At 34.5% G+C, this 27746-nt stretch overlaps 1 protein-coding gene across 3 annotated transcripts in view; it reads left to right on the forward strand.

The window, feature by feature from the left end:
- The window catches only part of CSMD3 (CUB and Sushi multiple domains 3), a 688054-nt gene that overhangs the window by 582363 nt on the left and 77945 nt on the right, over positions 1-27746 (forward strand). For all 3 annotated transcript variants that reach the window (XM_054193012.1, XM_054193014.1, XM_054193015.1), the window contains 8 exons: positions 3482-3670; positions 7223-7400; positions 10145-10290; positions 12887-12967; positions 14078-14191; positions 22056-22244; positions 22692-22838; positions 23649-23837. In XM_054193012.1, the coding sequence (XP_054048987.1) occupies positions 3482-3670; positions 7223-7400; positions 10145-10290; positions 12887-12967; positions 14078-14191; positions 22056-22244; positions 22692-22838; positions 23649-23837 (1233 nt within the window). The remainder of the gene's footprint in view (positions 1-3481; positions 3671-7222; positions 7401-10144; positions 10291-12886; positions 12968-14077; positions 14192-22055; positions 22245-22691; positions 22839-23648; positions 23838-27746) is intronic.

Here is a 27746-nt window from a genome sequence, read left to right on the forward strand (position 1 = left end):
CATATGGGAATCTCAGTTTTGTGTCTAGTTTTGTGAAGGGGAAGATCTAAATATTGTTTTAGAGTACTGGATCTACGTAGGCTAGTACAGAATAATGCCAACTCAGAAATCTCCAAATCCATTTTATTTCCTAATTGGCAATATCACTGGAAGGTTCTTGTTTTGTTGTACTCAAATAGGTCATGCTGAGCTGGTGAAGACTGCAAGATCATAATTTTATTTATATAATTGCAGATCATTTAAAAGGGATTATATCATCACTGTTCACAAAAAAGGTCAAATGTATATTTTAAACTATACCTGTTTTCATGATATGAATAATGTCAAAGGGTGATTTAAAGAGTTTTTACTTTAGAGCAGTCTCCGATTACTCTTTCAGTAGTAATAATTGCAAATTGACATTAACTCTATGTGGGATCCTGGAAGGGAGCCACTGTAAAAAGTGTTAGCTTTGAAAGAAAAAGTCAGTTTATGACTTAAATTGACTGGTAAGATTTTATTCACTTCTTCTTTGGAATAAGATACAATTTGTAACAGAAAGGGAACTTTAAAGTCTACTACTAAGAGGGTAGTAAAAGACTTAAGAGCGTATACTATAACTGCTATTAGTAGTAACAGCAATGATTTTGCAGATGATGTTATTTGTCAAAGAATTTTTAAAAAAGGAAAAAAGTTCCTATCTGTTTTTAACCTCACAAGAGAGAACTGTTTCTTTCAAACATACACAATCTGTGATCTTCTGATTTTGTATATTTTGCATAGCATATTTGTTCTCAGTTCTGTGATAAGAAGTCAATGTTTCAAATCTTCTTGGAGAAGATCACCAAGATGTGTGAGAGAGGCTTATTTTCAAATCTTACTTGTTTGCTATGAAATATTTGATATTCAAAGTTCATTATACAGCCTTTCAATTCTTCTGAGAAAAACAAGTCAAGTTATAGACAGGTTTATTTCTCCTCTTCCTTAAACATAAGAATGTAAAAACAGAAACCCCCTATTGGATCAGAAAAAAAGCTAGCACTAGCTAGCTAGCACAGTATGGTATTTCCAAATGGCAAAAAGAAATGCTACTTAGCAGCACAGAAGCCTAGGTAGTTTCTTTTGTACTCTCCCAGCATCCACAGTTGTTGTCAGACTCTTAATTCTATTGCTGTGGGATTTGATGGCATTTTTGCATTCAGCCTTTCCACTGTCTTCATAGTTTTTGTGAATTTCAATTATATCACCCCCAATCTCTTTCCCAAGAAACCTTTTTCAGCCATGTGCTCAGTAATTTTATTAATTATTTTAGGCTGTATCATATTACTAGGTATAGAACTCAGACTCACTGTTCTGTAAGTTCAAGGATCCTCTCTAAACATAGATGGGATTTACATTGGGAAATCACCACTCCTCTAGATCAGATCTTCAAATGATATGATATGTATCTTGGTTCAGCAGGTCTTCTGGGTGAAAGCCATCTTCTCCTGGTCCTTTGCCTTACCTGTTTGGCTAGAACTTTTGTATTTACTTCACATTGATCTAGTGCCTTAGACCTGTGTAATACAAGCACTGTATCTTGTTTGGTAATCTCTACACCATCTTCAGCAGGAAAGATGGATACAAAGAAGTTACAGAGTTTTTCGCTCTGTGGCGTCCTAAACCATAAAAGTCCCTTTTTTTCTTATTTGTCATGAGTTGTCCCATCAGTTCCCTACCTGACTTCTTGCTTCTGCTGTTGTCAAATAATTTTTTTACGATCAGCTGAGACATTTTCTGCAAGGTATTCCTCCAATTATTTTTGCTCTCTTTATTTTCTATTTAAATTTTCTCTGCTATGTTTTATGAAGTTTTGGAAAGGCAGACTTTCATTATTTAAATGGCAACCTTTTCCCTGTTGTAGCTACTTCAACTTTCCTACTCAGTCACACGGGCATTTTTCTGAACCACTTCAGTGGGTTTTTAATTCTGAATTGTAGAACATGTTTTACCTGGTCTTTTAAAGCAGTGTCAATTAGCAGATTCCAATCTGCATTACTTCATTTTTGTATAATTTCCTTTCCAGAAAATTGAATATCCCTGTGCTGCGTTTATTTGACTTGCTCCTTCCCAGTACAATCAAACCACGTTATGACTGCTATTATGGAGCAGCTCTCCCATGAATACTTCTCTAACTAAAGCTTGAGTACCAAGCTGGTTCAAATCTGAAAGAACGTATTTTCTTGGGGGCTCTCAAACTGCTTGTTCTAGGGAACAATTATTTCCCGCATTCAAAATTTTATTTCTTCAAGTCATCTTGGTGAGGTGGATATTTGGGTATGCTCCATTACTACTAACTGTCGTATTTTTGCAGGTTCTCTAATTTTACTTAACATTTCCTGTTCACTATCATTTCCCTGTTTAGATGTTTGTAGAAGCAGCTCAATACTACACTTACAATTCTGGAGTCTTAATTTCCACCTATGAGTATTCTATAGTGCTCCTTGGTTTTTTTTTTTGGTAATATTTTTCTTCTATGGTAATTAATATAATTTCTAAACAACAGGGCTGCTCTCCCACCTGGAAGTCTCTGCCTTCTCAGTCTTGGAAAGGTGGTTGCCTGGCAACACTGCATCCTGCTGCTCTATGCCATGCCTTTCCCTTCAGGGCTCTTGGTTGGTTCAAGCATTCTAGATCCAACCTCCTGTGTTTTAGGCTCCTATACTGGTGTGAAAGGGCTTCTTAGTTTGGCCCTTGTTCTCTTCCTTAACACTGTATGTATGACTCAACATGCAGTGTAGGCTACCTCATTTGCTTTTCCTATTTACTGTAATTCTGCTCTTTGCCATTCTTCTACACGTTTTTTAAAGGTGCATTGGCTGTTAGCCTCCTCCCTGTCATGGCATCACATCAGTCTCCTGTACCTGTTAGTTTTTCCCCATGCTTCTAGTTTAGATACTCTTCTACAGCCTTTTTAATTTTCATTGTCAGCAGTTTGGATCCATTTTGATTAGGGTGTACTTAAGGGTGCACTTGGAAGCAATTTGTGGTCTTAAAGAGCCAGTCACCTTTTTGAAGATCTAAGTGGAGAAAACACGAAGTCTAAATTCCTTTCCACTCTCTTGTTCTCTAGTTCCGTAATCCTGTACTTACTAAAATTAAAATATAAAATGAAGAGGCTTTTCTCATTTTTGCTTTCATGGACTCTGTTCCAAAGACCTGTAAGGTAGGGTGTCAGGTATTTGTTGATTTCTTTGTTTGTTTATACACACACACACACATTACACATTATCAAGGTGTAAAGAACGTAAGATCATTTAAACTTTGGTTATAGTATTATGTTTTCCTTATGAGATTTGGAATTGGAAATTAATTTTTATGCATATTTCCAGAATTGCTGTGGGAATGTTTCACTGTGCTTCTCCTGGTGTAGGACCAATGACCAGCTTTTATTTTTGAAGTAATGAGAATTTGTTTTTTACCTCCCCCCCACCACCACCTTATTATTATTTATTTATTTCAGCATATCAGCTACAAAGCTGTCCTGACCCTCGACCATTTCGTAATGGTTTTGTTATTGGGAATGACTTTACTGTGGGACAAACTATTTCATTTGAGTGTTTTCCTGGCTACACATTAATTGGAAATTCAGCTCTAACTTGTCTTCATGGCATCAGTCGTAACTGGAATCATCCTCTCCCCAGATGTGAAGGTATGTTCTGGGTGACCTATGAACCTTTCATTATTTGTAAGTCTTCCTAAGAACTGTTAACTGAAATAATTTCCGCTTTTCAATTTATAGAGACCTGTATTTTTGTATTGTGGTCTTTGCAGAGGAAGTATTCAATTTTGCACGTGAAAATTTTTGCAGAGAAGCTGAAATGTTTCATGGAAATAGGAAATCTCTGAAAACTTATCTGAGATAATACATTTATTTTTGGAAGGTTAGGATTAAGGTCTGGAGGGTGGCGACATGTGCTGCTTTTTAATCTAGGCGGTGGTACAAAGTAAAAGCTGTGCACTGAATCAAGAAAAAAGGATTGAAAAATTGAGTTTCCCAACTCTGGCCACTTATGTTCTGTCTTATCAGTTAGAAAGAAATGTAAAGGTGGCATAAAGTGCCGTCATCCTCCAATCAATGCTGTCTGAAGTCCTTTCTACATATATTTTTTGTGGATGGAAATTTTTTTAGACTATGTTTTTTAACCTTTTACATTTTTTTGCACTGATATGCTTCCAGCAGGTAAGCAGATTCAAGGAACTGTGGCTGGCACATAGCTGAAATTTTAAAGAGACAGAATGAATGTGTATGATGATTCTGTAGAGGTGTTTGTCTTATCCTTAGCTATGCTGAAAGGAACCTGTACCTAAGCAGCAGGCAAAGAAGGTCAGTCATGAAGTGTCATCCGACTCTTGAGACAGACAAGAATGGATGTTTTGGTAACACAGAAATATCTGTGCATCACAAAACCTATTTGTGTGACTGAGGACTGATATTTTCTTCCATATGAAATAATAACTTTCTTCTGGGACCTCCAGGTTTGTCACAATTATGGCAACATTCAGATGGCAATATTAGGTTCCTGGAAAAACACAGACACAGTGAAGATACTTCATATCCAAAACCACCATCCCAAAATCCTACACTTCTGGGACCACAAGATCCAAAGGCATTTAGCAAATAAATTATTGACTGTAAAGCTCTCTATATCCCTAAACATAGGTTTCCACAAAGATGAGTTCTATACAATATGTTGAGTGCCCACTTTCATATGTCATAAAGACCCTCCACAATTTCAGGAGGGGTACTCAGGACCTCAGTTAAAGGTCTAACTTCCCTCTATATTGAATGGTAAAAGTTCAGCATTAAGAATAGAACCCTCAATACCAAGCAAGTTGAAGAGGAATGCCTGGAGAAAAAAAAAAAAATGCTGCCTTCTTTTCTGGATTTTTTGTGTTCTGAATTCTGAATCACCTATGTAAATCTGGGTATTTAAGTTAAAAACTTCATTACTCAAAATTCTTTCTGGAGTCAGTGAGCCACAGGCATTTCTGGGGGATGTGGTAGCTAAATTAAGACATATCTGATACTGAATTTAGAATGAGAAGCCTTATCATATAAAGGAGAGATGACATCTACACTGTCTGTCTTTTGAAAGGGGAAGAAGTTAATTCATCACAATTAAGTTTTAACCCCTGTTTTCTGTATCCTGAGGGAATAGTAATGGTTCATGTCTTAACTGCTAAACAGCTTAGCTTTTCCCTATTACTTAGTTCTAGCTGTATTTTCTGTGCCTCAGAATCCAGACAATTTACTGAATGGAGTGATTATGTTTCTTCCAATTACCTTACTGGAACCCAGAATTTAATTAGTAAATTCTAAGATGCCCCAAGTATGTTGCTGTTCTGAGTATCACTTTTGATGAAGTTCCTGAACGGTGGCTGGGAGTTCTTTGTTTCTACTTAATATGATATGAAAAGATGCAGATAAAAAAATCAGCCTATTTGACAATGGTGATCTAACATGTGTGCTGTGCTGCATGGTTACAGACTGCCAACACTACTCAGCTCCCAGCGAAATTTCTCAAATTACATGGGGCTTTGTGCAAATACTTACTGTGGTATTTTTAGGAAAGAGTGTCTGACATTTTTATATGCTACTAACGTTTTTGAGTTCTGGGTTTGTTTTTTTTTTCTTTATTGCTGAAGGAAAAAGATAATTAGGTATGTTCTGGTTGTACTTAGTCTAATTTTAGATAAAGGTCTTGCGTTCAAAAGCATTAAAATGAAGTGGGCTTTTTTGTATATGCCTAGTTCCAGAAATACACAGTTTGTTTTAAATTTGTGTTTTCTTTAATATCTTTATTGTAAGACAGCATATATGAATACTTGTTTAATGCCTCAGACTTCTTGAGGCAGACAATCTGAATCAAATATCACTGTATGCGGCTCCTGTTTAAACAGTTTTGTTCTCTTCTTCGTGCATCCTCATGCAGCTAAAATCCCTCTAGACTGTGCTCAGCACAATCTAACACTCTTTGATCCTTCTTAACCCACCTCCCTCACTTTCATCCTTTTGGAATCCATTCCCTCTTTTTTTCCAAGAAATCTCATTGCCTGACAGTCAACACCCCATGTCTTCACTGCCCTAAGAACCTGTTGTAAAATCAATTCTATATCTGCACTGCTCAAAACCCCTTGAGACTTTGAAGCTAAAAGCTGAAGAAAAGCAGTATACCATCCAGTCTGAATGGATGAGGTGTGACTATGAAAGTCTCCTCACCCTACAGTTCAGCACCAAAGTATATATATAAACCATAACACATACTTTACTAAATACAAACAGTGCATAGTTCATATATGTCAAACCTATATTTCCAACAACCTGTTCTCTGGTTAGTGGTTCTTAAGCTTATTTTATGGCATCTATGTTGCCATTCCATGACTGTTTGGGGTGGAGTGGGGAGGAATGTATGCAAAATAAAGCAAATTATACCATTTTAGGCTCTTCTCACTTTTCCAGAACTAGACTTCTGTAACATAATTTCTCTTCTGTAATAACAGAGTAGTGTCATATTCAACATGCATCTGAAACATCTGTGGAGAAAATCACATAATTTGGACTAATAGTTTTCCTGAAATGCATAGTTATGAAAGTCCAAAAGCTGCATGGTCAGTCTTGCACTGTAAGACATCTAAAATTACTGTACTTCAATTACAGAAAGGACTCTTACTTTGTCTAGCAGAATTTGTCTCAGGAAATGCAAAATTGCTGTTCAGACTGTTGCACACAGTATTTTAATTTTCAGATTCCCCTCTAATTTTCCCCCACCCATCCTCCACCAACTTAGCATATCTCTTCTCTTACCTGATAATTTTGCTTGGCTATCTTTTCGAAACAATAAATAAAAGTAATTAATGTGTTTCACTGATAATTTGTAACCAGTGTTTACACAAAGCCATAACAAAGTAGTTTTCAATTGTGCAGGGAATAATTTAGCCCAATGTCTAAATATTACTTTAGTTCCAGTTCTGATAGTATTTATGACATAAGAATTACCTTTTTTTCCTTTTAGATTTGATGAATAATGTCAAAATAAACTTCTGACCCTTTGCAAAAAGTTCAGTAAATTTGTTTTCTATACACAGCAATGGTTTGACATAATCTAGTTGTAGTGTACCAAATGTGTTTAACCACTTCAACGTGGTCTAAGAAGAATGCAAGAAGCATCTAATATTTTAAAAACAAATTTCTTTTTTATAGCCCTCTGTGGAGGAAATATAACTGCGATGAATGGCACCATATACTCTCCAGGATACCCGGATGAGTACCCAAACTTTCAAGACTGCTTCTGGCTTGTAAGAGTACCACCTGGGAATGGAATCTACATCAATTTCACAGTTCTCCAAACAGAGCCAATATATGATTTCATAACTGTCTGGTAAGAAAACACTTTTAATATTTATTTTATTGGCATATGACACTATGCAACAAAATATGAATTAAAAAGAATATATTTGCAATCCTTCCCTTGACACTGGTGTTCTGTCTAGGGGAACGGAATGATTTGTACTAATCCATGTTTTCCAATGTACCATTCTCTCTAGATAGCACTGGACATGAAGTTTCATAGTCTTGGTCTTAAGAATTAATAACCAATAATAGCGTGCCTCAGTTTCTTGATGAAGAAAACATTCAGAAGTATGCTATGATGGCTTATCAACAACAAAGAGAAGTAATAAAGAATAGAGTGATATTAAGCAGTTGCAGCTGTGTATTACAATGTTTTAGCATGTTAATACAAGAAACTACAGTGACACTTTCTTCATTCTTCCAAATTGACTTCTTTTAAATTGTTAAGAGTACCTAACAACATTTCAACAGTGGCTAAGACCTTTTGGAAGCTTGCCTAAAAAAATAATCCACTGATTATTGAATCTGCAGATTGAAAAGCTGCAGGTTGACAGAATAGTTTTGTAGCCTGAGTAGTGCAAAATAATGAGAGGCAATTTGGAATATTAATTATTCATTTTATGTATCTGTGGCACAGAAATCTAATTTAGATTCATGTAAATTCATATAACTCAGGATTTCATTTCTACTTTCCTAAATATTAAACAATTCTCTACACACTTTCATGATCATTTCTGTAGGTCCTGGGTTTTTTTCATGTTGTGTTCTACAAACTGTCTTGTCCTGCATCCCAGATACTTGGTTGCTTTGCCTTAAAGTCTAAACAAAATTTGATCAGAATCTGTACCCAGACTGTTGCCCTGATTGAACTCAGATAATTTTGAATCCCTTTAACTCTTCACCACTTGTTTTGTGTATCTAATTCAGGCTGACCTTCAGAATCTTTCCTGAATTAAATTATACTTTTATGTCCATAGAGACATCTTTTCTCTATTTCACCCCACACATACTAGTACACTATTGTCCACTTCTAGTGCTTCTTCTGTTTGGCTCTTTCTTTCTACCAAGTGATTTCATGTGCTTTCAATTGTACTCCTGTCTGTGTTACAAACTTAGTTCTTATGGTAAAGTAATTGTATATATCATGACAAAGGTAAAACCTTAGATTTATGTCATGTGTTCTTTGCTGATTTTTCATTGATGTTTTGTATCCTATTTAGTTTAACCACACTTTTAGGAGAATGTTCTGAAATTAAAACATCGGTTATGTTATTCATGTATATATCATGCGTGCTGTTACTTATATATGATATATATACCTGTATAAGCCATATTATATACACAATGACTACATAATTAAATAGGTTATGCCACTTCTGGGATATTATTTATTTACAGAATAGATCATAAATTTTGGTAGCCATTTCCAATGGAAAAAATAAATATTATTCACAATTCAAATGATTCTTCCAATCATATAATTTCCCTAACAAAACAGAAGGGGAAGGAGCAATGTGCAAGAATTTTGACAAATTTATCACTGCAAAATTTTTAAAACAAAGATTATCCATCTTTTCGTTTTGAAATTATTTGCACTTAAAATAACTTGTGCCAACAATTAGAAAATTTAAACCTTTAATTTTCAGAAATTCTGATCTGGAAGGAAGCAAGTACAAAAATTGTTTTAGTCCACTGAGCAATTCCACTATTACTTAGTACTAACTTTGATTTAATTTTTTCTGTTGAAATGAATATTTCATTCTTCCATAAGGTAGCAGTGATCTTACCAGCAATACATGTATTTTCTAAATCATAATAAATAGTACAAAATAATATAAATCAGTGTATGCAAACAAGGATTTAAGAAATTCGTCAGGTGCATGTCATACTTAGTTTGGTTAAAACTACCAACATTTATATGGATGTTTACCTGAGCAAAAGAGACACAATCATTTATACAGAATGCATGGCACATCTCTCTCAGAAAGAAATTGATTCATAAATTTCTGAATGAGTCATAAAAACAAACTTTAAATTAATTATTATGTGTCCATATGTACTATAAATTGTAAATGATAGCACAATAACATTTATGATAGCACAATAACATTTAATGGTGGAGGGTGGGATGCTAGGTTAAAAAATTCTGACATTAGAGTGTTTCTAAAAGTAGCATGCTTAAAATAATCATCATAAACAAAATCTGCATTTATAAAAGCCCACATGCAGATTTTAAGTGGAATCTTTTATTCAGTAGAGTATAAGCATTTTGTTTTTAAGTGAAGCCAATATTCACTCATTGTCTTTTAAAAAATAAATAGCATTCATCTCTTAATTTTCCTGGAAATGACCAAATTCAAAAAGGACTGGGGGAGATGGGCAGTGTTAGGTTTATGTATTTTCTGATAGCCATATTCGAAAGCACCAACAAGTAAATTAAGCAGAATTTGTGGCAGGAAGATGAAGTACAATCACAAATTCAATCATTTTGATCTTGCTGCAATATTTGTTTTAAAAATAAGAATATTACTTCCAAAAGGTGGTTGAATGGAGCATCTTGCTTTCTAATAAAGTATGATGGTCCTCTAAGCTGCTACCTGCTACACTCCAATCCACATATGGAATTTCAAGACTTTCAGCCCTCAGTGTCTGTTTTATCTGATTTTAGATGACTCATGTCTTTTAGAGAAATTTTACTACATTATATTAAAATTTGAAGAAATTAAATGATTTGTTTGGGCAAAAAAGTCTTTTTGTATCTGTTTTTCTTAGGGATGGACCAGATCAAACTTCTCCTCAAATTGGACAATTTAGTGGCAACACTGCATTAGAATCAGTCTACAGCACTTCCAATCAGATTCTGATCAAGTTCCACAGCGACTTTACTACCAGTGGCTACTTTGTACTTAGTTACCATGGTAAGCATGACAAATTGCACTTTTTCACTGTCTATACCAATTACTGCAGGAAAAATCTCATGAAAAAATAGTTTAATTACTTTTTCTAAGAAGATTTGCTATTATTAATATGACTGACCACCACTAAGGTAATGCAAACATATGAAAGACTAATATGAATGATGAAAACAAGCTTTTTTCTTGACCAGATACTAAATTTATTAGTAGTGAAGCAAAAAAAGAATGAACTGTGAAGAGATATGAGCCAAGAAGGTAGCATCAAGACCCTGCAGTTCAAGGTGCTCATCTTCTCACTGCTTACAATGCTTCTAAAATTCCTTTGTAATCTTAAAGTTTGGGGGGGTTCATTAAATTTATTGGGGGTATTTGAATATTTTGAAGAAAATACATTGTTCTAGAGATTTCAATGATAGTGAACTATACTGTGTATAGTTCACTGTGTGTAGTTAACATTAAACTGCCCTTGAATTAAATACTGACTGAATGAAAATGCATAAGTATTAATGCACCAAGTTCTATGTCTGTTTGTAGTCATTCAAACCTTCTGTGGCCAAGTGTTCTCTTGCATTTCTATCATTACAAGGAAACAGATTCAGAAGCAAAGGCGATTTTAGGTGCTCTGTGAATGCCCATTGGATTGACTGTTCCTGGAAACATGGACAGACTACAGTTTGTTTTCTGGATCCTGAACAGATTTTGGGATTAGAAAGCTTTCTTTTTGACTTACGAAAGACTAACGTGAATACAAATAGACAAAACTGAGGGTATTAAAGGAACTGTAATTAAAACAAAACAAAGCAAAAAAACCCCAACAAACTTAAATCCCACAATGGAAAAATCAGCAACAAACAGTGCTTGAACTGATTACACAGTATAGACTCCAGTACAATTAGGCAGAGGGGGGTCAGAATTTTCATTCCAAATCTGGGCATCTAAACTGCATGTAGCAGTTTGTGAGGGACAAACTGACCCTCTGTGTTCATCAATATATGGATTGATATGAATATATCAGTATATGACCAAAGACATGTGAAAATGCTCATACCTAGTAATAAAGTGTCTCTAAAGAACTTGATCTCTTTGTACTTGTTTCTTTTGTTATCGTGGAAATTGTCATTCCACAAGTGTCTCTCAGTATCCTTGAGTCTGTGATCCTTCATATCAGCTACACAAAATTTATAGCAAGAAAGGCAAGGCAGTAAGAGGAGTCAAATTTATTTAAAATAGATCATTTGTGGATTAAAGTGAATGATACCCCTAAATGAGAGACATTTGAGATAAATTACATTGTTTATTGAACCTATTTTTAATTATGTTGGTGATTTTTTGTTATTTTTAATGTTATGTTTTTATTATTTTTCTTAGCACAGATGTTTCATGCTTGCTTGACGTGTTTTATTTTAAATTACTTTATTGTAAGGCAGTATGTTAGCTATTTGACTCACTGACTTTGTTGGCTCTTCATTATGTAGTCAACAAAAAGGAGTGGAATAAGAAGACTAGGGTGACTAGGGAACAGGGTGACTCAGTAGCAACTAAAGATCTTACCTGGATAAAATATAAATTTTATGATTGACAGAAGTTTGACTAATTTGATTACTAAAGGATCCAAGTACAGGAAGTAACAAAGATGTGTATAAATGAAGCTGAATCATCATCTGCCGTAGGTAGATGATGTTTCCTTGCTAATGAGAGATGCTATAAAACAATGTCATATGAAAATGTAGTATCACTGAAAACCAGGCATACTTGACACATTGATCAGCCTGAGTGTGAAGACTACACTGTCAGTATAAATACGTCAATGTGATTTCTTTGGCTGGATTTCTGCCCTAATTGCATTTAGAGTGAAAGGAATTTTGCCTGTGTCCAAACACAGGCCCATCCTCATAAGTCCTCTGTAAATAAATAAAGCTATATAGCTTCTGCATACTGTTCCTACTTGTCTTTTTTATCATTTGTTTCAACTAATTGTTTTGCCTGGCTGTTGCATACATGTGTTAAAACTCAGAAAATTAATTCATGTGAGACTTCAAGTGAGAAGTTTGAAAGCAGAATTATTCTCTGACCCTATCTGCAAGTGAAATGTGTTCCACAACTTCATTTACTAGGTATTTTCACATTCAAAACACCTCTGTCGATCAGTTATGCTGCCTCTGGGTAGAATCTTTTGGATTCTAAAACTTGTCTTTATTACGAAGTTTCAGAGGTGGAAGAGTTTAGCAGTAAAAATGTATTTAAAAAAAAAGCAAACAAAATAAAAAACCAACAATTGCATAATACAAAAATATTTGCTTTTCAGATGAGATCACTTAAGTGAGAAAATTAGCAACCACTTCTAAGCTTCTTAAGTTATTTATGAAGAGGGTTTTGCCACTGAAATTGAATAACTAGTTAAGAACACAGATGCAACTTCTAATTTTTCATTAATTATGAAATTCATATGTTTTATTTCTTTTGATTCTCTTGAAAGTTTCAAAGTAAATGAATAGATACTTTTTTCTATCCTATTAACATGGGTATTAACTCATGTTTGCATGGCTATGCTAACTGTCTAAGTATGGGAATGTCAACTGTGCTTTTTTCCTGTTTATAGCCTACCAGCTCCGGGTCTGCCAGCCTCCAACAAATATACCAAATGCTGAAATTCTAACTGAGGATGATGAATTCGAAATAGGTAATATAAAAGAAAATAAAAGCAACATTTGTTTTAAAAAAAGGATTAGTATGCACAGAAACGTCTTGCTTTTCAGGATGCAAATCATGCCTGTAATGTTAGATTCCCTATACTTCCTGAATCCCATCAAATTTTCAGAGATCACATATAAGTAAGACAGTAACTTCTTGCTAATTAATTTCATTTTAAAATACATTTCTCATTGTCTTATACTGAAAAAAAAAAACCACACAAAAAAACAAACCACAAAAGAACTTGTAGACAATGGTATATTATGTACCAGAATTAAGGTTCTGTGACCTGAAGGGTAAAATCAAATTTATAAAAATTAGGTGGATCGGGAAGGATGACATTCTGACCTTCTAGGACGTGTTAATGATATTACTTGGCCACCTGTCATTCAAAGAAATATGACCTATATGATCAGACATCAAATGTCTGATCAGCTAGTTTTGCTCACATTATTGGAAAGAAAAATAAATTTATTTTTAATACATACCAGTATTTGAGTAATTATATTGGTAACAAAGGGAAAAGACTTTTTTTTCCTGTAAACTGGACCAAAGAGAACTGTTGGGATGTACAAATTTTGATTTTTATTGGTACATAAATCTATATGAATTTTAATTTCTGAATTAAAAAATGACAGTTTCTTATTCTCACCATGCCAATTTTAGATATCATCAACTAAGTCCAGTTCCTATTTAATTTTTTTCCCCTTAGGATTGTATGGGTTACTGACTTGATCTTATCTCTTTATTTACTTCCATAATGGTTATCCAATAAATTATATTGCTTAAAGCTTTGTGGACACATGGTTCACACAGCATCAGTCAAACCCAGACAAATTAGCAAACTATACAACTAATAATGTGGTGGAAAACAGTGACAGATAGCACAGTGTGCAACACAATGCTCATTTACCACATTTCTTAGACTAATCAAAGTTGTTTATGCCAGAGGTCATTTAGCCCATTATATATGGCAGCAAGAAACTTCATTAATCAATATTTTTTCAGAGCTAAAAGTCCCAGTTAATTGCTGTTTAATGTTTCTTTTTTTTTTTTTTTTTTTTTTGTGTGTTTTGTCGTCTTCTATTTTTCCAAACAGGAGACATAATAAGATACCAGTGTCAACCAGGCTTTACATTGGTTGGTAATGAGATTCTGACATGCCGACTAGGTGAAAGGCTTCAGATGGATGGAGCACCACCTACTTGTCAAGGTTTTTTCTCCTTTTTCTTTTCCTCCTTCCAGACCAGCTGAATGGTGATTCCTTAAATGCTCTCCACTACCTCTTTACATAAGATGGCACACTGCAAATATTTCAGACTTTTTGATGCTACTCCCAATATTATCAGTTTGTTGTGGTGAATATGTGTCAAATATCAATGCAAAATAATTAGTAATGTTTTGATTAATTTTATTAGTTTAGGGGATTGCTGCTTCACTTTGTGAAAATAATTCTCAATTTGGTTTTTGGAGGGAATCTAAATTTAGTAAGTAATGAGATTATTTCATTTTATCTAGAACATAATAGTATGAAAATGTATATGGAAATTTTAAAAAATGTTAAATTAACAGCATGGATTTGTGTGAACAAGATCATGACATCATTTTTTAGTGCAACTTTAATGCTTCCATTTTTATTCAGTGTATTCAAAAGAACAGGTTTTCTCTATGTGTGTGTGTATGCATGTGTGTGTTCATGTTTTCCTCTTATTCAAAACTACGGATAGAGTTATAACACTATCTCATTTTTAAGGTCAAAACAAGATTACAATGCTGCCAACAACAAACATCACATTTTAAACCAGTCTTTATTAATCTGACATTTGATGTGTAATGCTAGAATGGAATGTTTCCATCATTTTTGAAGAAAATGCAAGAGTTTTCTTTCATTAGGGAGCTAATCGAGATAAACCTTGCACATAATTTATTTTAAAAAATGTAGTCACTTTAAAGTTTCAGTGATGGGCTTATGTTCCATCACTGGAGCAGGTTGGACAGAGAAGTTGTGGATGCCCCTTCCCTGGAAGTGGTCAAGGCTAGGTTGGATGGGGCATTGGGTAACCTGGTTTAAGGGAGGTGTCCCTGCCCATGGGTGATCTTTAAGGTTCCTTCCAACCCAAACCATTCTATGATTCTATGAATCTTACTAACTCTACCATGTATTTCCAGAAAGGCAAACACATATGATAAGACATTTTGAGTCTTATCTCAAAAAAAAAACCAATAGTTGTTGTGATATTCCTTCATGATCCATCTAGTCCTGAGGTTAATATTCTAACATCTACTGCAAGATTAAAATATGTTCCCAAATCAGTCATAATAAATGCAGTTGATTTACATTTGTATTAAATTAAAAATACTGCCATCTGGATTTTCTACCAATCAGATGTTGTTATTTGGGGTTTTTTTCCCCAGGAATTTTAATTAATTAGCATATCTATAAAACACTCATGATGAAAGATTTATTTGGAAATAGTAAATTAACTGTGAAGAAATCTACTACTTTTACAAGTTAAGCTTTAATATTTGAATGTTTCTTAGTAATTTCTGAAGTTTCAAACTGGTGCACAATTTAGTTGTTACAAATTTCAACATCAGTATACTAATGTTTAGAACTTAATTATGACTAAAATGTTCAACTCGGTTTTCAGATGTCTCATAAATATACCCTTTTCCTGCGTTCCTGAAAAACTGGAAGTGCTGAATAAACTGTTTCCCCCTGTTTTTATGCACAAAACTATGCAAAAGTCAAAATCATTCATAGAAATAAAATAGGTCTAATTCTTAAAAATGCAAAGTGGTCTTGAATTGGGAGTTTTATAAGGACTCTAACAATGATAATTTCTGAAAATGTGTGCATTTATTTAGGTACGATTGTGTCTAGGAGTAGCTTCCAATAGCAATTTAAATTAAAATCCTAACTTAGCAGGCCCATAGCATTTAATGGGTGGAAAACCATAGTAACCTCCTCCAGGCACTGCTTTAAATGTTAAAATGATGGAATAATAGGTAGGACAAACAGAGACATATGAGTTGGTCCTGAGGCATTCTCTCAGCACATGTTACTGAAGGCATATTTATATTCATTGCAAGATCCCAGGCAAAAACTTAGGAATGATGACTTCAGTTACCATAATCTTTCCTCTGTCACATATAATGCGAAATATTGGATCAAATACTAAATATTAAATCAGTGTTTCTATCGTTTCAGTCTAAAGCTGAATGAAATTAACACAAACTTCACAGTTAGTAGACTCAGAAAATTAAAAAAAAAAAAAGATTCAAAGGAATTAGTTAAAACATTTAAAATGAGCATTCAAAGTGGCCACCTGGAATAAGCCACAACATAATTTTCTTTTGTATTTATTTATATAATGTGTAAGTTTGAAGATCGCAATATGTAAGCTAAATTTCAATATCGAAATATAGATCAATAGAGACCTTTGTGGAATACAGTGGTGGCAAAATTATATGCCTAAAATGTCTGTCTGTCTTTATTTTATTATACTACGCTGGTTTATGCATAAGCTACCATACTTTAATTGTGCAGGCTATAAACATTACATAAGACAAATAAACTCAGCTCTTCTGTTGGTTCATATTTGTATTAGTTTACTAATTCTTTTCACCAGGCAGAACATGTGCTTATTGTTAGACTTCATAGAGTTAAATTCTGTTGCCTTAACCTAGTGCATACGTTAGACACTTTAGCCAGTGTTAAGTGATTTTTACTTGAATTTTGATTCAATTTTTAATTATAAATAATATATATAAATTATATATATAATATTATAATATATACTATATTTTATATAGTATATATTTTATGTGTATATATTATATATATTATATAATATATATGTATAATTATATAGATAATTATTATAAATAATACCAACATTCAACATTCATTTATTTATTCAATCTGAAGAGTGCTGCTGAACAGAATTTAAATAGCAATATTTTAGTTTTGAATCTAATGTATTGCAGTAAAGATAACAATAACAAGTTATCCCTAGGAAAAAATATTGAAGCAAAACCTATTTAAGATTTTATTTCATTATTTTAATTGTTACAGGTTAGTTTACACCACATTTAGTACTATTTAAAACTATGCCGCCTTTTTTTCTATTTTTCTCTGATGTCTATCAGTTAGATGAGCATTTCTGAAAATTCTTGAAGATCCTTCAGATCCTTTAGATCAGAAAATAATTGGTAACTTCCACAAGCTTATGCCAACGTCTATCATCTTCTTTTGTTAAAATAGAGTATTTCCCATAGGCAGCAAGTAACTTTGTCCTTAATTTTCCTTGAAATTAGCTTCTACTTTCAGGATAAAATGAAAGCTTCAGAATACGAAGATTCAAACTGAATTTTGCATCACAATTAGTGGACCCTGAGAAAATTCTTGAATGATGACTCTCAGCTATGTCTTAGCTACATTAGCTCAGATTCATAAAAGAACATAGCAACCCAATTCCCAAGAGAATCCATTGTACAGAAATAAGTCTTCAAGCTCTCTGTAAAATTCCTGAGGGATGTTTACCTGGAGGTCCTGAAATTGAGGACAGTTTGCAAAGCAGAACCATATGGAGACAGCAAAACTAGCTGTGAATAACCTAGTGCAGTCAGATGACTATGATGCTTTTCCTGCCTTCCTGACACACCTCTCTGTGTGTGTTTATATATATGTATGTACGTATAAAGCTTGAGAGGATTAGTTCTTTCATTTGCTTAAGATAAAGTCTGTATCACAATTGTAGTTTGACAGCCAGATTCTGGCCATATGAGTATTCTCATGTGGAGTGGAGGTGTTACATTCAATCTCTTCTTGACAAATTGAAACAAATACAGGACATGAGACACAACTTCTTAAATTTAGAAATTAGATGCTAATTTTGAAAGTGAGAGATTAATATTTTAAAATATATTGACAGATTCCTTTCTCTCTTTCGAGGTCTGGTTGGGTGTGGCTTTGGGAAACCTAATCTAGTGAAAAGACTCCCTACCCGTGGCAGGGAGTTGGACTAGATAAACTTTAATGGACCTTCCAAGCCAAACCATTCTATGGTTCTATGAATCTATGAGTTTTGTTTATGAAGCTGATTATTCTTTTTCTCTCTCTTCTCTGTGTTTCTGTGTTCTCTACCTCTCTTCATAGTCCAGTGACTTTTTCCCCCTAAAATCTGATTTTGTATTTAATAAACCAGGATTGTTTTCAGTGTTCTTGAGACATCTAAGGTCCTATTATTTTTTTGTAACTTGTAATGGCTCAGTACTAAGTCACTTTCATGTAAGGGTTAGTTGCAAATCGGAAACAAACAGATTTTAAGACTCCTGTTAAGTAGTGTTCTGTTCTGAATAAACTGCAGGCACAAGTTCATATATCATGAAGCAAAACAAGTTCTTGAAAAAAGTTCCAATAACATGGTAATTCCAAATATTTTTGTTTAATGAGATTGTTATTCTCTGTAGACCTGGTAAATCCAGATAAATTCAAAATCAAGCCTCTTCATCATACTTTTAAAGACCATTTTGCTCAATTTCAGCAGCTGCTTTAAATAGTGGTGATAACTTATATACAAAGTAGCATTTATCATGCTAGCATCCTCTGTCCCTCCTGAAACTATGTCAATTAAGAATAGCCAGACCTCCTATGTATTTTCTAGCACAGCTGTAAGCAGAAGATTGATAACTTCAGAAATTGATGTGAAATATAAGAAAAAATAATTCTTTAGAGTAAGGTGAAGGTATGGTAGGCAATACCTTCTGAACAAGTCATCAGGGATGGAGCAGAAGTCTTTTTTAATCCCTGCAGGAAACATTCTCATGTTGTGAGAGCCTCTCACAGAAATGTTTTAGAGAAAAGGGTAAAGCATGTCCCTTTTCTTATTTCCTAAAGTTAAATTTGGGTAAAAGGATATCAGCAATTAAGAACTTCAGATTTTTATAATTTCTTCTTCAGCTGGGTTACATCTACTCATCAGGGAAATAGTCTGTCTCTGTGTTACAAAAAAGGAAAGTAGCCAGTTGTCTGAACTTGAGAGTTCACTAGAAATGTGAACATATAACCAAAAATCACTCATACACAGATTTAATAGAAAGGAAGTGGTTTGTAGCTGTAGATTCAATATGCATATAATATATATGAAGCAGTTACACATCTGTTATGCTTAACAAAGAACTGGAAGATAATGAGGAATATGGAGTTAAAATAAATAAATATCTATTTTTCTATCTCATGGTGATATTTGTATTTTTACTTTTAAGTGCAGCAGAAATTGCCTATTTTTTTTTCTCCTAATTTCATAGAATCGTAGAATCGTAGAATCATAGGGTTGGAAGGGACCTCTGGAGATCATCTAGTCCAACCCCCCTGCCAGCGCAGGGTCACCTAGAGCAGGTTGCACAGGAATGCATCCAGGCAGGTTTTGAATGTCTCCAGAGTTGGAGACTCCACCACCTCTCTGGGAAGCCTGTTCCAGTGCTCTGCCACCCTCAAAGGAAAGAAGTTCCTCCTCATGTTTAGGTGGAACTTCCTATGCTCAAGTTCGTTCCCATTACCTCTTGTCCTGTCGTCGGGCACCACTGAAAAGAGCCTGGCCCCATCCTCCTGACACCCTCCCTTTAAGAATTTAGAAGTGTTGATGACATCCCCCCTCAGCCGTCTTTTTTCCAGACTGAAGAGACCCAAGTCCCTCAGTCTTTCTTCATAAGAGAGATGTTCCAGTCCCCTAATCATCTTGGTAGCTCTCTGCTGCACCCTCTCCAGCAGTTCCCTGTCCTTCTTGAGCCGGGGAGCCCAGAACTGGACACAGTACTCCAGGTGCGGCCTCACCAAGGCAGAGTAGAGGGGGAGGATGACCTCCCTCCAGCTGCTGGCCACACTCTTCTTGATGCACCCCAGGATGCCCTTGGCCTTCTTGGCCACAAGGGCACATTGCTGGCTCATGGTCATCCTGTTGTCCACCAGGGCTCCCAGGAATCTTTCAGATGAGCTGCTCTCCAGCAGGTCAGCCCCCAACCTGTCCTGGTGCATGGGGTTATTCCTCCCCAGGTGCAGCACCCTACACTTGCCCTTATTGAATTTCATAAGGTTCCTCTTTGCCCAACTCTCCAGCCTGTCCAGGTCTCTCTGTATGGTGGCACAGCCTTCCGGCGTGTCAGCCACCCCCCCCAGCTTTGTGTCATCAGCAAACTTGCTGAGGGTGCACTCTATCCCCTCATCCAGGTCATTGATGAATATATTGAAGAGGACTGGGCCCGGTACTGACCCCTGGGGATCACCACTCATCACTGACCTCCAGCTAGACTCTGTGCCCCTAATCACTACCCTCTGAGCTCTGTCTTTCAACCAGTTATCTATCCACCTTACTGTCCATTCATCTAGCCCACTTTTCCTAAGCTTCCCTATGAGGATGCTGTGGAAGACCATGTCAAATGCCTTGCTTAAGTCAAGGCACATCTACTGCCCTCTCCTCATCTATCCATCCAGTCATGCCATCATAGAAGGCTATCAGATTAGTCAGACATGGTTTCCCCTTGGTTAATCCATGTTGAGTACTTCTGATAGCTTTCTTTTCCTCTACATGGCTTGAGATGACGCCCAGAACGAGCTGTTCCTTCACCTTTCCAGGGATGGAGGTGAGGCTGACCGGCCTGTAGTTCCCTGGCTCCTCCTTCTTGCCTTTTTTGAAGACTGGAGTGACGCTGGCTTTCCTCCAGTCCTCAGGCACCTTGCCTATTCTCCAGGACCTTTCAAAGATGAAGGAGAGCGACCCAGCAATGACTTCGCCAGCTCCCTCAGCACTCTCGGGTGCATCCCATCGGGGCCCATGGACTTGTGAATATCTAATTGATCGAATTGATCCCTCACTCGATCCTCCTCAACCCAAAGGAAGTCTTCTTCTTTCTCCATTACTTCCCCAATGCCTGGGACTCCTGAAGGCTGGGCCAAGCAGTAAAGACTGAAGCAAAGAAGGCATTCAGTAACTCCACCTTCTCTGCATCCTCCGTCACCATGGCTCCTGTCTCATTCAACACTGGGCCCACAACTTCTCTGGTCTTCCTTTTGCTTACAATATACTTGTAGAAGCCCTTCCTGTTGAGCTTGACATCCCTAGCCAGGTTTAAGATCTTTAGTTTAGTTTAGTTTTAGCCAGGTTTTATCTTTATTTCCTCATGAAGTGTTTGTCATATGGTGAACTGTTGTACCTGTTTTTAAATGGAGGAGAAATTAGATGAATTGCTCAACGTCAGCCTGAAATTCTCTAGTTCATTCAGAATTATAACACCAACATCTTGACTGCTAGTCATAGGCTTTGATTTTAAAAAGTCTTTGCTGCTTTTTTTTGGTAAGAAACAGGAAAGAAATGGGTCTGTATAAGGTGTGGTGAAGTAAAATATAATTTCAAGTGTTTTTCATTGCATGTAAAGGCAATAACCAATTTTCTGAGGTTTCTCTGAATCTAAAAACTAGGTAGCTGTATTAGCACAGGTCTTCTTCTAGTCTAATTAGTCCTTCTGAGTCCTACTGAGCACAAAATGTCAGCCTGAAGCATATCTTTTATTTTCTGGACCAAAGGCATGAAGTCTGACTAGTACTTACATTGTGTGTAGCTTAACTGAGAACCTCAAAATTTAGGTGCTGTTTTATACAGATTGTTGGAGGGATCAATTACTCTTTGTTTAGAATCTGACAACCCAAAATCAGTGTCTTCAAGTTTCGCTTTCAGTGCAAGACTTTACCTGGAATTATTGCTGACAGTAATAGTAATCTGAGGGGAAAAACAAAAGTCTATGGTTCACTTTTTGAACAATGCAACAATTTAGTACTTTAGCACAGACTACAAAATTATCTTATATTCTGGAGAATGAAAGAAGAAAAATGTCATGAATTGGTAATTTCTGAGGGTTGTGGGGATTATTTTCAAGATAAGCATTACTTAAGGTTTTTTTCTGTATTTATAGAAATAAAATAAGTAATGCAGATCTTTCAAACTCAGGAAAATCTTGCCAATCACATGAAGCAGAAATAGTGGGCTTTAGATTTTTTTAGCAATCTTTCTGTTTCACAGTGCTCTGTCCAGCCAATGAAATGCGTCTGGATTCAACAGGAGTAATACTGAGCCCTGGATATCCTGACAGCTACCCAAATCTTCAGATGTGTGCATGGACCATAACTGTGGAAAAGGGTTATAATATTAGCATGTTCTTTGAATTCTTCCAGACAGAAAAGGAATTTGATATCCTTGAGGTGTTTGATGGTAACTATAGGATGCACAACTTTGAATTATACTTTTTCTCTATATATGTATTTTCACATTGCATCTGTGTGATCACTGTTGTTTATGCATACCATAATTTGTCAGTATAAAATATCGTAATTTGTCAGTATGAAATACCTTAAATAAGCAATTATTTGATTTCTTGTGCTAAAAAGAACTGTTGGATTATGGTGTTTCCAAATTGTACTGCATTATTATGTTTAGAAATAATTTTGTTTCTGTACTAGAGAGATACTATCTAGTGTATAACATGTAATGTCAACTTCCATTTCTAATTCAGATTAATTTACCATTTGCTTGAGGATGTTTTCTATGTATATTAATTGTATGCATATAATTTATTGTATGTTATTTTAAACTTTGTAACTCCTTTTTTTGTTGCCTTTTTTGTCTTTTTTTGTTTGTTTGTTTCTTCCTTGTATCAAGGACCAAACAGTCATAGCCCATTGCTCATTTCTCTCAGTGGGGACTATTCATCTTCTCTAAATATAACCAGCAATGGCCATGAAGTATTTCTCCGGTGGTCAGCAGATCATGGCACCAATAAAAAAGGTTTCAGGATAAGATATATAGGTACGCAAATCAGACTTTCTCTAATGTGCATAAAATTTCAATATGGAACATATTTATTTATGTGAAAAGGGTAATGTTAGCTATATTTTGTCCAGACTGAAAGGAAATCCATTCTGTTTTATATATGAACCTGATGATACAGATCTTGTGAGGAAAAAAAAACCCCACACACCTTAAGTAGGATTATGAAAAACATGTGCTCTGTAGAGATTTAAGTAAATGTTTCACAGGACTTTAAAATGGCATAAGCCATTGTGTTCTAAATAATTCACCAAAAAAACCCCCTGAACACCAGATTCAGTGTATTAGCCATGGATTTATGGTGGCATTCATAAATATCATTAAAATCTATTTTAGATTTGCTAGTTCCCTTCAGTTCATTGTAACACAGAACTTGAAAGGAATAACTTATTTAGGACCAGAAGGAAAAGATTATTTGAAAAGAATTATGTGCAGTATGCCCTTGATGCTTCCTTCCAAAAAAAATTTCATCATGAACTAAAATTCTGTAACTTACCTGTTTAAAAAAGAAGATGGTGGAAAAAAAAAACCAAAACAGCTGTAGAAGTGAGCTATCACTATATTTCCTTTGAGGCTACTAAAACCTGAAGCCCTTATAAAACCCCCCTATTCTTTCACCTTAGTGAAATTGCTTGATGCATGCATGGTCAGGATACAAAATACAACAACTTTTAGTGATGTTTTCTCACCTTGTTATCAGATGTCCACTGAATTCAACAAGAATTTGTCAAAAAATGTCATCTGGATTCTAAATGGATCTTTTAATTATTCAATATTTTATGTTTAAAGCTCTCTACTGTAGCACTCCAGAGTCCCCTCCACATGGTTTCATTGTCAGTCAGACAGGTGGACAGCTCAACAGTATGGTTCGCTGGGCTTGCGATCGAGGTTTTCGGCTCGTTGGGAAAAGTACTGCTGTATGCAGGAAGTCTCCATATGGTTATTACTCATGGGATGTTCCAGTCCCAGCTTGTCAAGGTAAATTCTTTCATTATAAAATAATACGCCCTAAAAAACTTTCTTTTTCTTTTTCTAATGTAAGCCATCAGTTCTCTGACTTAAAATGAATAGCAGGTAATTATTTAATGGTCATACCTCTGTACCAAAATATTTCCACCTTGTAAAACTTACAAAAGCAAATGTATTTCAACAGAAATTCAACAGTATTTCAACAGAATATGCTAACACTAGCGGATACTAAAAACAATGTACATCACTGTAAGGGAAAATACTCCACAAATTTAAAATATTAAATTATTCAAAAATAAATTAAAAACTGAATATTTAGTAAAGTTCATTTATCATTGTCCAAGAACCATATAAAAAAATGAAAGACCTGAAACTTGCTACATTTCCAAGAACAGGAAACTGGACCAAAAAAGCATTGCCTATGATGTCATTCTAACCTTTTGTGGTTTAAATTGTAATTTAAAATAGAATTCATTGAGTTAACTCTATATTTAGTTTCTTCTGCCTTATAAAAGCAAAATATGTTATGCTAACAAGGAAAAGAAAATGGTTATTTAATACCCATCACAATTGTATCCTACTTCTTCCTTTCCTGAAAAGAATGCTGTTTTTCTGATAACTTATTTATATCAGTCTTCAGTGAAATATTAGAATGGTTTTTTTTCATGAAAATTTACAGATGTCTTTATGCAAAATATATATATTTTGTTCATGTTAACTAGTGGAGATAAATGCTATAGGAATGTTCCATGTTAATTTCTCATGAGGTTTTTTTGACAAAAAGTCTTTGAACAATATGTTTCTGAAGAAAAACTATCTAACCTTTGTCAAAGATGAAACAATCTCGGTTTCAAACCTTTTTGATAAATTACTATTAATATAAAAGGTATGCCTGTATTTTTAAAAACTGAAAGTCCTCATAAGAACCCAACCAACCAGGCAGTGCATTTGCTACATATCATTCTTTAGCTTTTTCTTCTCATCAGTTATCTAAGCACTGCCTTCATGACAGTTATTTGTAGAACGTGATCAGATTGTTAATTAGAAGTATCAAACAATGTGGAATGCAAAAAAAAAAAAAAAAAAGCCAAACAACTTACCAAATTCAAATAGCAGATGATTATTCCCAACATACTGAGTAGAGTTCAGTAATCGAAATAGTTGGAATACTCAGATAATACTGTAGGAACAAGTGGAGTTAAGTGCTTAGTAATCTCATGATGTCTGATCAAGTGCAAAGACTGTTGATAACAACTGTTAGCGTATTGAAAATTATTTAATATATGTATTACTTGAATAACAGTTAATTCTAATTTTGCATTTAATGAGGGCTAGCATTGATACACGATGTGAGCTTTATTAAATTCTTCCAAGTAGTCCTTGTGCATGAAAAGTGGTTTGTAGCCATGATATAGCTGCAATTCACAACAGCAAACTCTTCGGATTCAACCTCAGGAATAGGCTGTTTCCATAGATGAGTCATACAGCTAAGCTTCCTGTTGTTTTGCTGAGGTGAAAATGATATAGATATGGATGATGATATAGAAGATTTATGATATGATCTCTTGTATGAAAAGGTTGAGAACACCATTAGTAAACATCCCTCATGTTCTTTCACAGAGGATATGTACATCACACGAGGGCTTTGCCATTCCCCCTACTACTGAGCAGTGCAGCTTCACCAAAAAATAGTTCTAACTCTTTTAAGTAGGGGCAAGTGGCTTTTAGAATGTCATGATATAGAGGATGGATGTTGTTTTAACAACTATTTTAACCGCCAGTCAGAATTTACCAAATATTTTGCCAGGTGATATCAGATGACAGTGTCATAGTCTTACTTTCTACTTCACATTCTTTGTCATTTCTAGCATAACTAGCAAAGCCATTTTAATCAGTTCTTTCACACATCTGAATGTACGATTGCCACAGATGACCGTTTAACACAGGAAAAAAAGTGTTAGGCTTTTTTTTTTTTTTTACATAGCAATGCAAGGGGAAAAAAAAAGATATTTGCAATTTCTTTAAAAACTATCTCATTTTAATCTATTTGTTTTCTGTCTCCTAAATAGGAAATTAGAAATCTAAGGCCTCAAAATTTATGAATTCTTTAATGATACTTTTACAATCAGCACAGCTAGTGGTTTGTGGTAGTTTGGTGGGCTTTTTTAACAATACTAATTTCTTGGCAAACATTTTTTACTGTCAGCAGAGTATTTCATGACTGTAATTAAACTAATGCTTTCTCTTTACATTTTTCCTTTTGTATCTGTACAATTATTATCACTTTTGAATCCTCTTCTGTAACTAATGAAAGCCAGTAGCCTTTTCCACTACAGCTTTTTTTTTCCAAATTCATGAGTAATGTTAGAGCAATTTTTAATATTCTTATTCTTATAACTACATGAATAGAAATCTTGATCTCTGAACCTCTAAATAGATAATACCAGCCATTCTTCAAATCACTTGCACTGCAGGACTGGCAGAACATGAAAAATACAGACACACACTTTAAGTCTGGTTAAATTTTTTTTTACATTATTTATAGAACTAAACATATCTCAGTAAAGAGACTCAATGCAGTAGTAAGGTATCAAGAGGAAATGCCTCAAGCCAGACTTCAACAATTACCGGAAACCTGTTTCAAAGTCAATACAAAAGCACCCTTCCTCTGTCATGAAAAGAAGTAAAAGGAAACTGCTTCAGAATCTAGTATTGTATTAGTATAATGGTAACAGTAATACAAATTAATTACAAACTTTTAGTGTTCTAACTTTTAGATTTTAACTATTCTGTTTATCTAGACATGCACTAAATGAATCATAACATGAAAGTGTTGTTATCCATGTATCCATCTCAGTTTTAATGATATTAAGCCTCTGATCACAAACCAATAAAATATTCCCATGGTTAACTAAATAATGTGGTCTGATTACGATAAACTTTTGAAAAAATGAATAGGTTTACAATGATCTATCTGAATACAAGAATTAACATGAATTCATATAAATGGTTGAATATTTGCAACTGACCATGGATCTCAGAAGATTCAAAGTGTTTTAAAACATTTGTTTTTCTCCCAGTTATTTTTTACATTTTAATTTTTTATCCCAGCATCATATGATTCTTGGTTTTAATTATGAAATTTTTCTCTTGCAAATAAACATTGTCTCATGCAGGCCTCATCAGAATTCAACATTAATATTTTATAATATTATATATGGATAACAGGCAAATGCTTTTACAGGCATTTTAGGTAGACATGTTAAGTAAATAAAGTTTAAAACATAACACTATATCCAGAAGAATTCTCTAGCTCAGTAATCAAAATTGTCTGTAACAGCAGACATAAGTGTTGAATAAGTGGTGATGGTTATGCAAGTGATAGTAAAGCATTAAAAAAAAATTGAAAAGATAGAGAATACCAATAATACCTGGTTATGTATGATACCTGATGAGTTACGGTTTTCTCAAAAATTAAGCTAAAGTACATTTGTAGTGATCTGGAACAAATATTTGATATGTAAGCCATAATACCTTCTACCTTTACTTTTTTTTTGGTATGTCTATAGGTTTAAGACAAACATATTCATTTACATTAGAATAATTAAAATAGCTATGTGTAGGATAAGTAAGTCTTGCATTTATTCAAAATAGACTTCTGTTTATTTCCAAATGTTTGGCTGTATTAGGATAGGTGTAAAAAACTCTATAACTTATTAAATGCTAAAAAATAGTTGTCATCATTTAAAATGATTTGTAAGGCAATCTACAGGAAATTTATTTTTCATAAATTTCTTAATTCTTCACAAGTTGAATGACCAAGTAGTTAAGTTCAGAGAAGTGTGTCACTGAATAGTTTAAGTCATCTTGCCTATGTTTGAAATGTTCCTGGTAAATCTTATCAGCTCTAGACTGATG

This window comes from Rissa tridactyla, chromosome 2, assembly GCF_028500815.1.
Source record: "Rissa tridactyla isolate bRisTri1 chromosome 2, bRisTri1.patW.cur.20221130, whole genome shotgun sequence".
In the NCBI taxonomy this organism is placed as follows: Eukaryota; Metazoa; Chordata; class Aves; order Charadriiformes; family Laridae; genus Rissa; species Rissa tridactyla.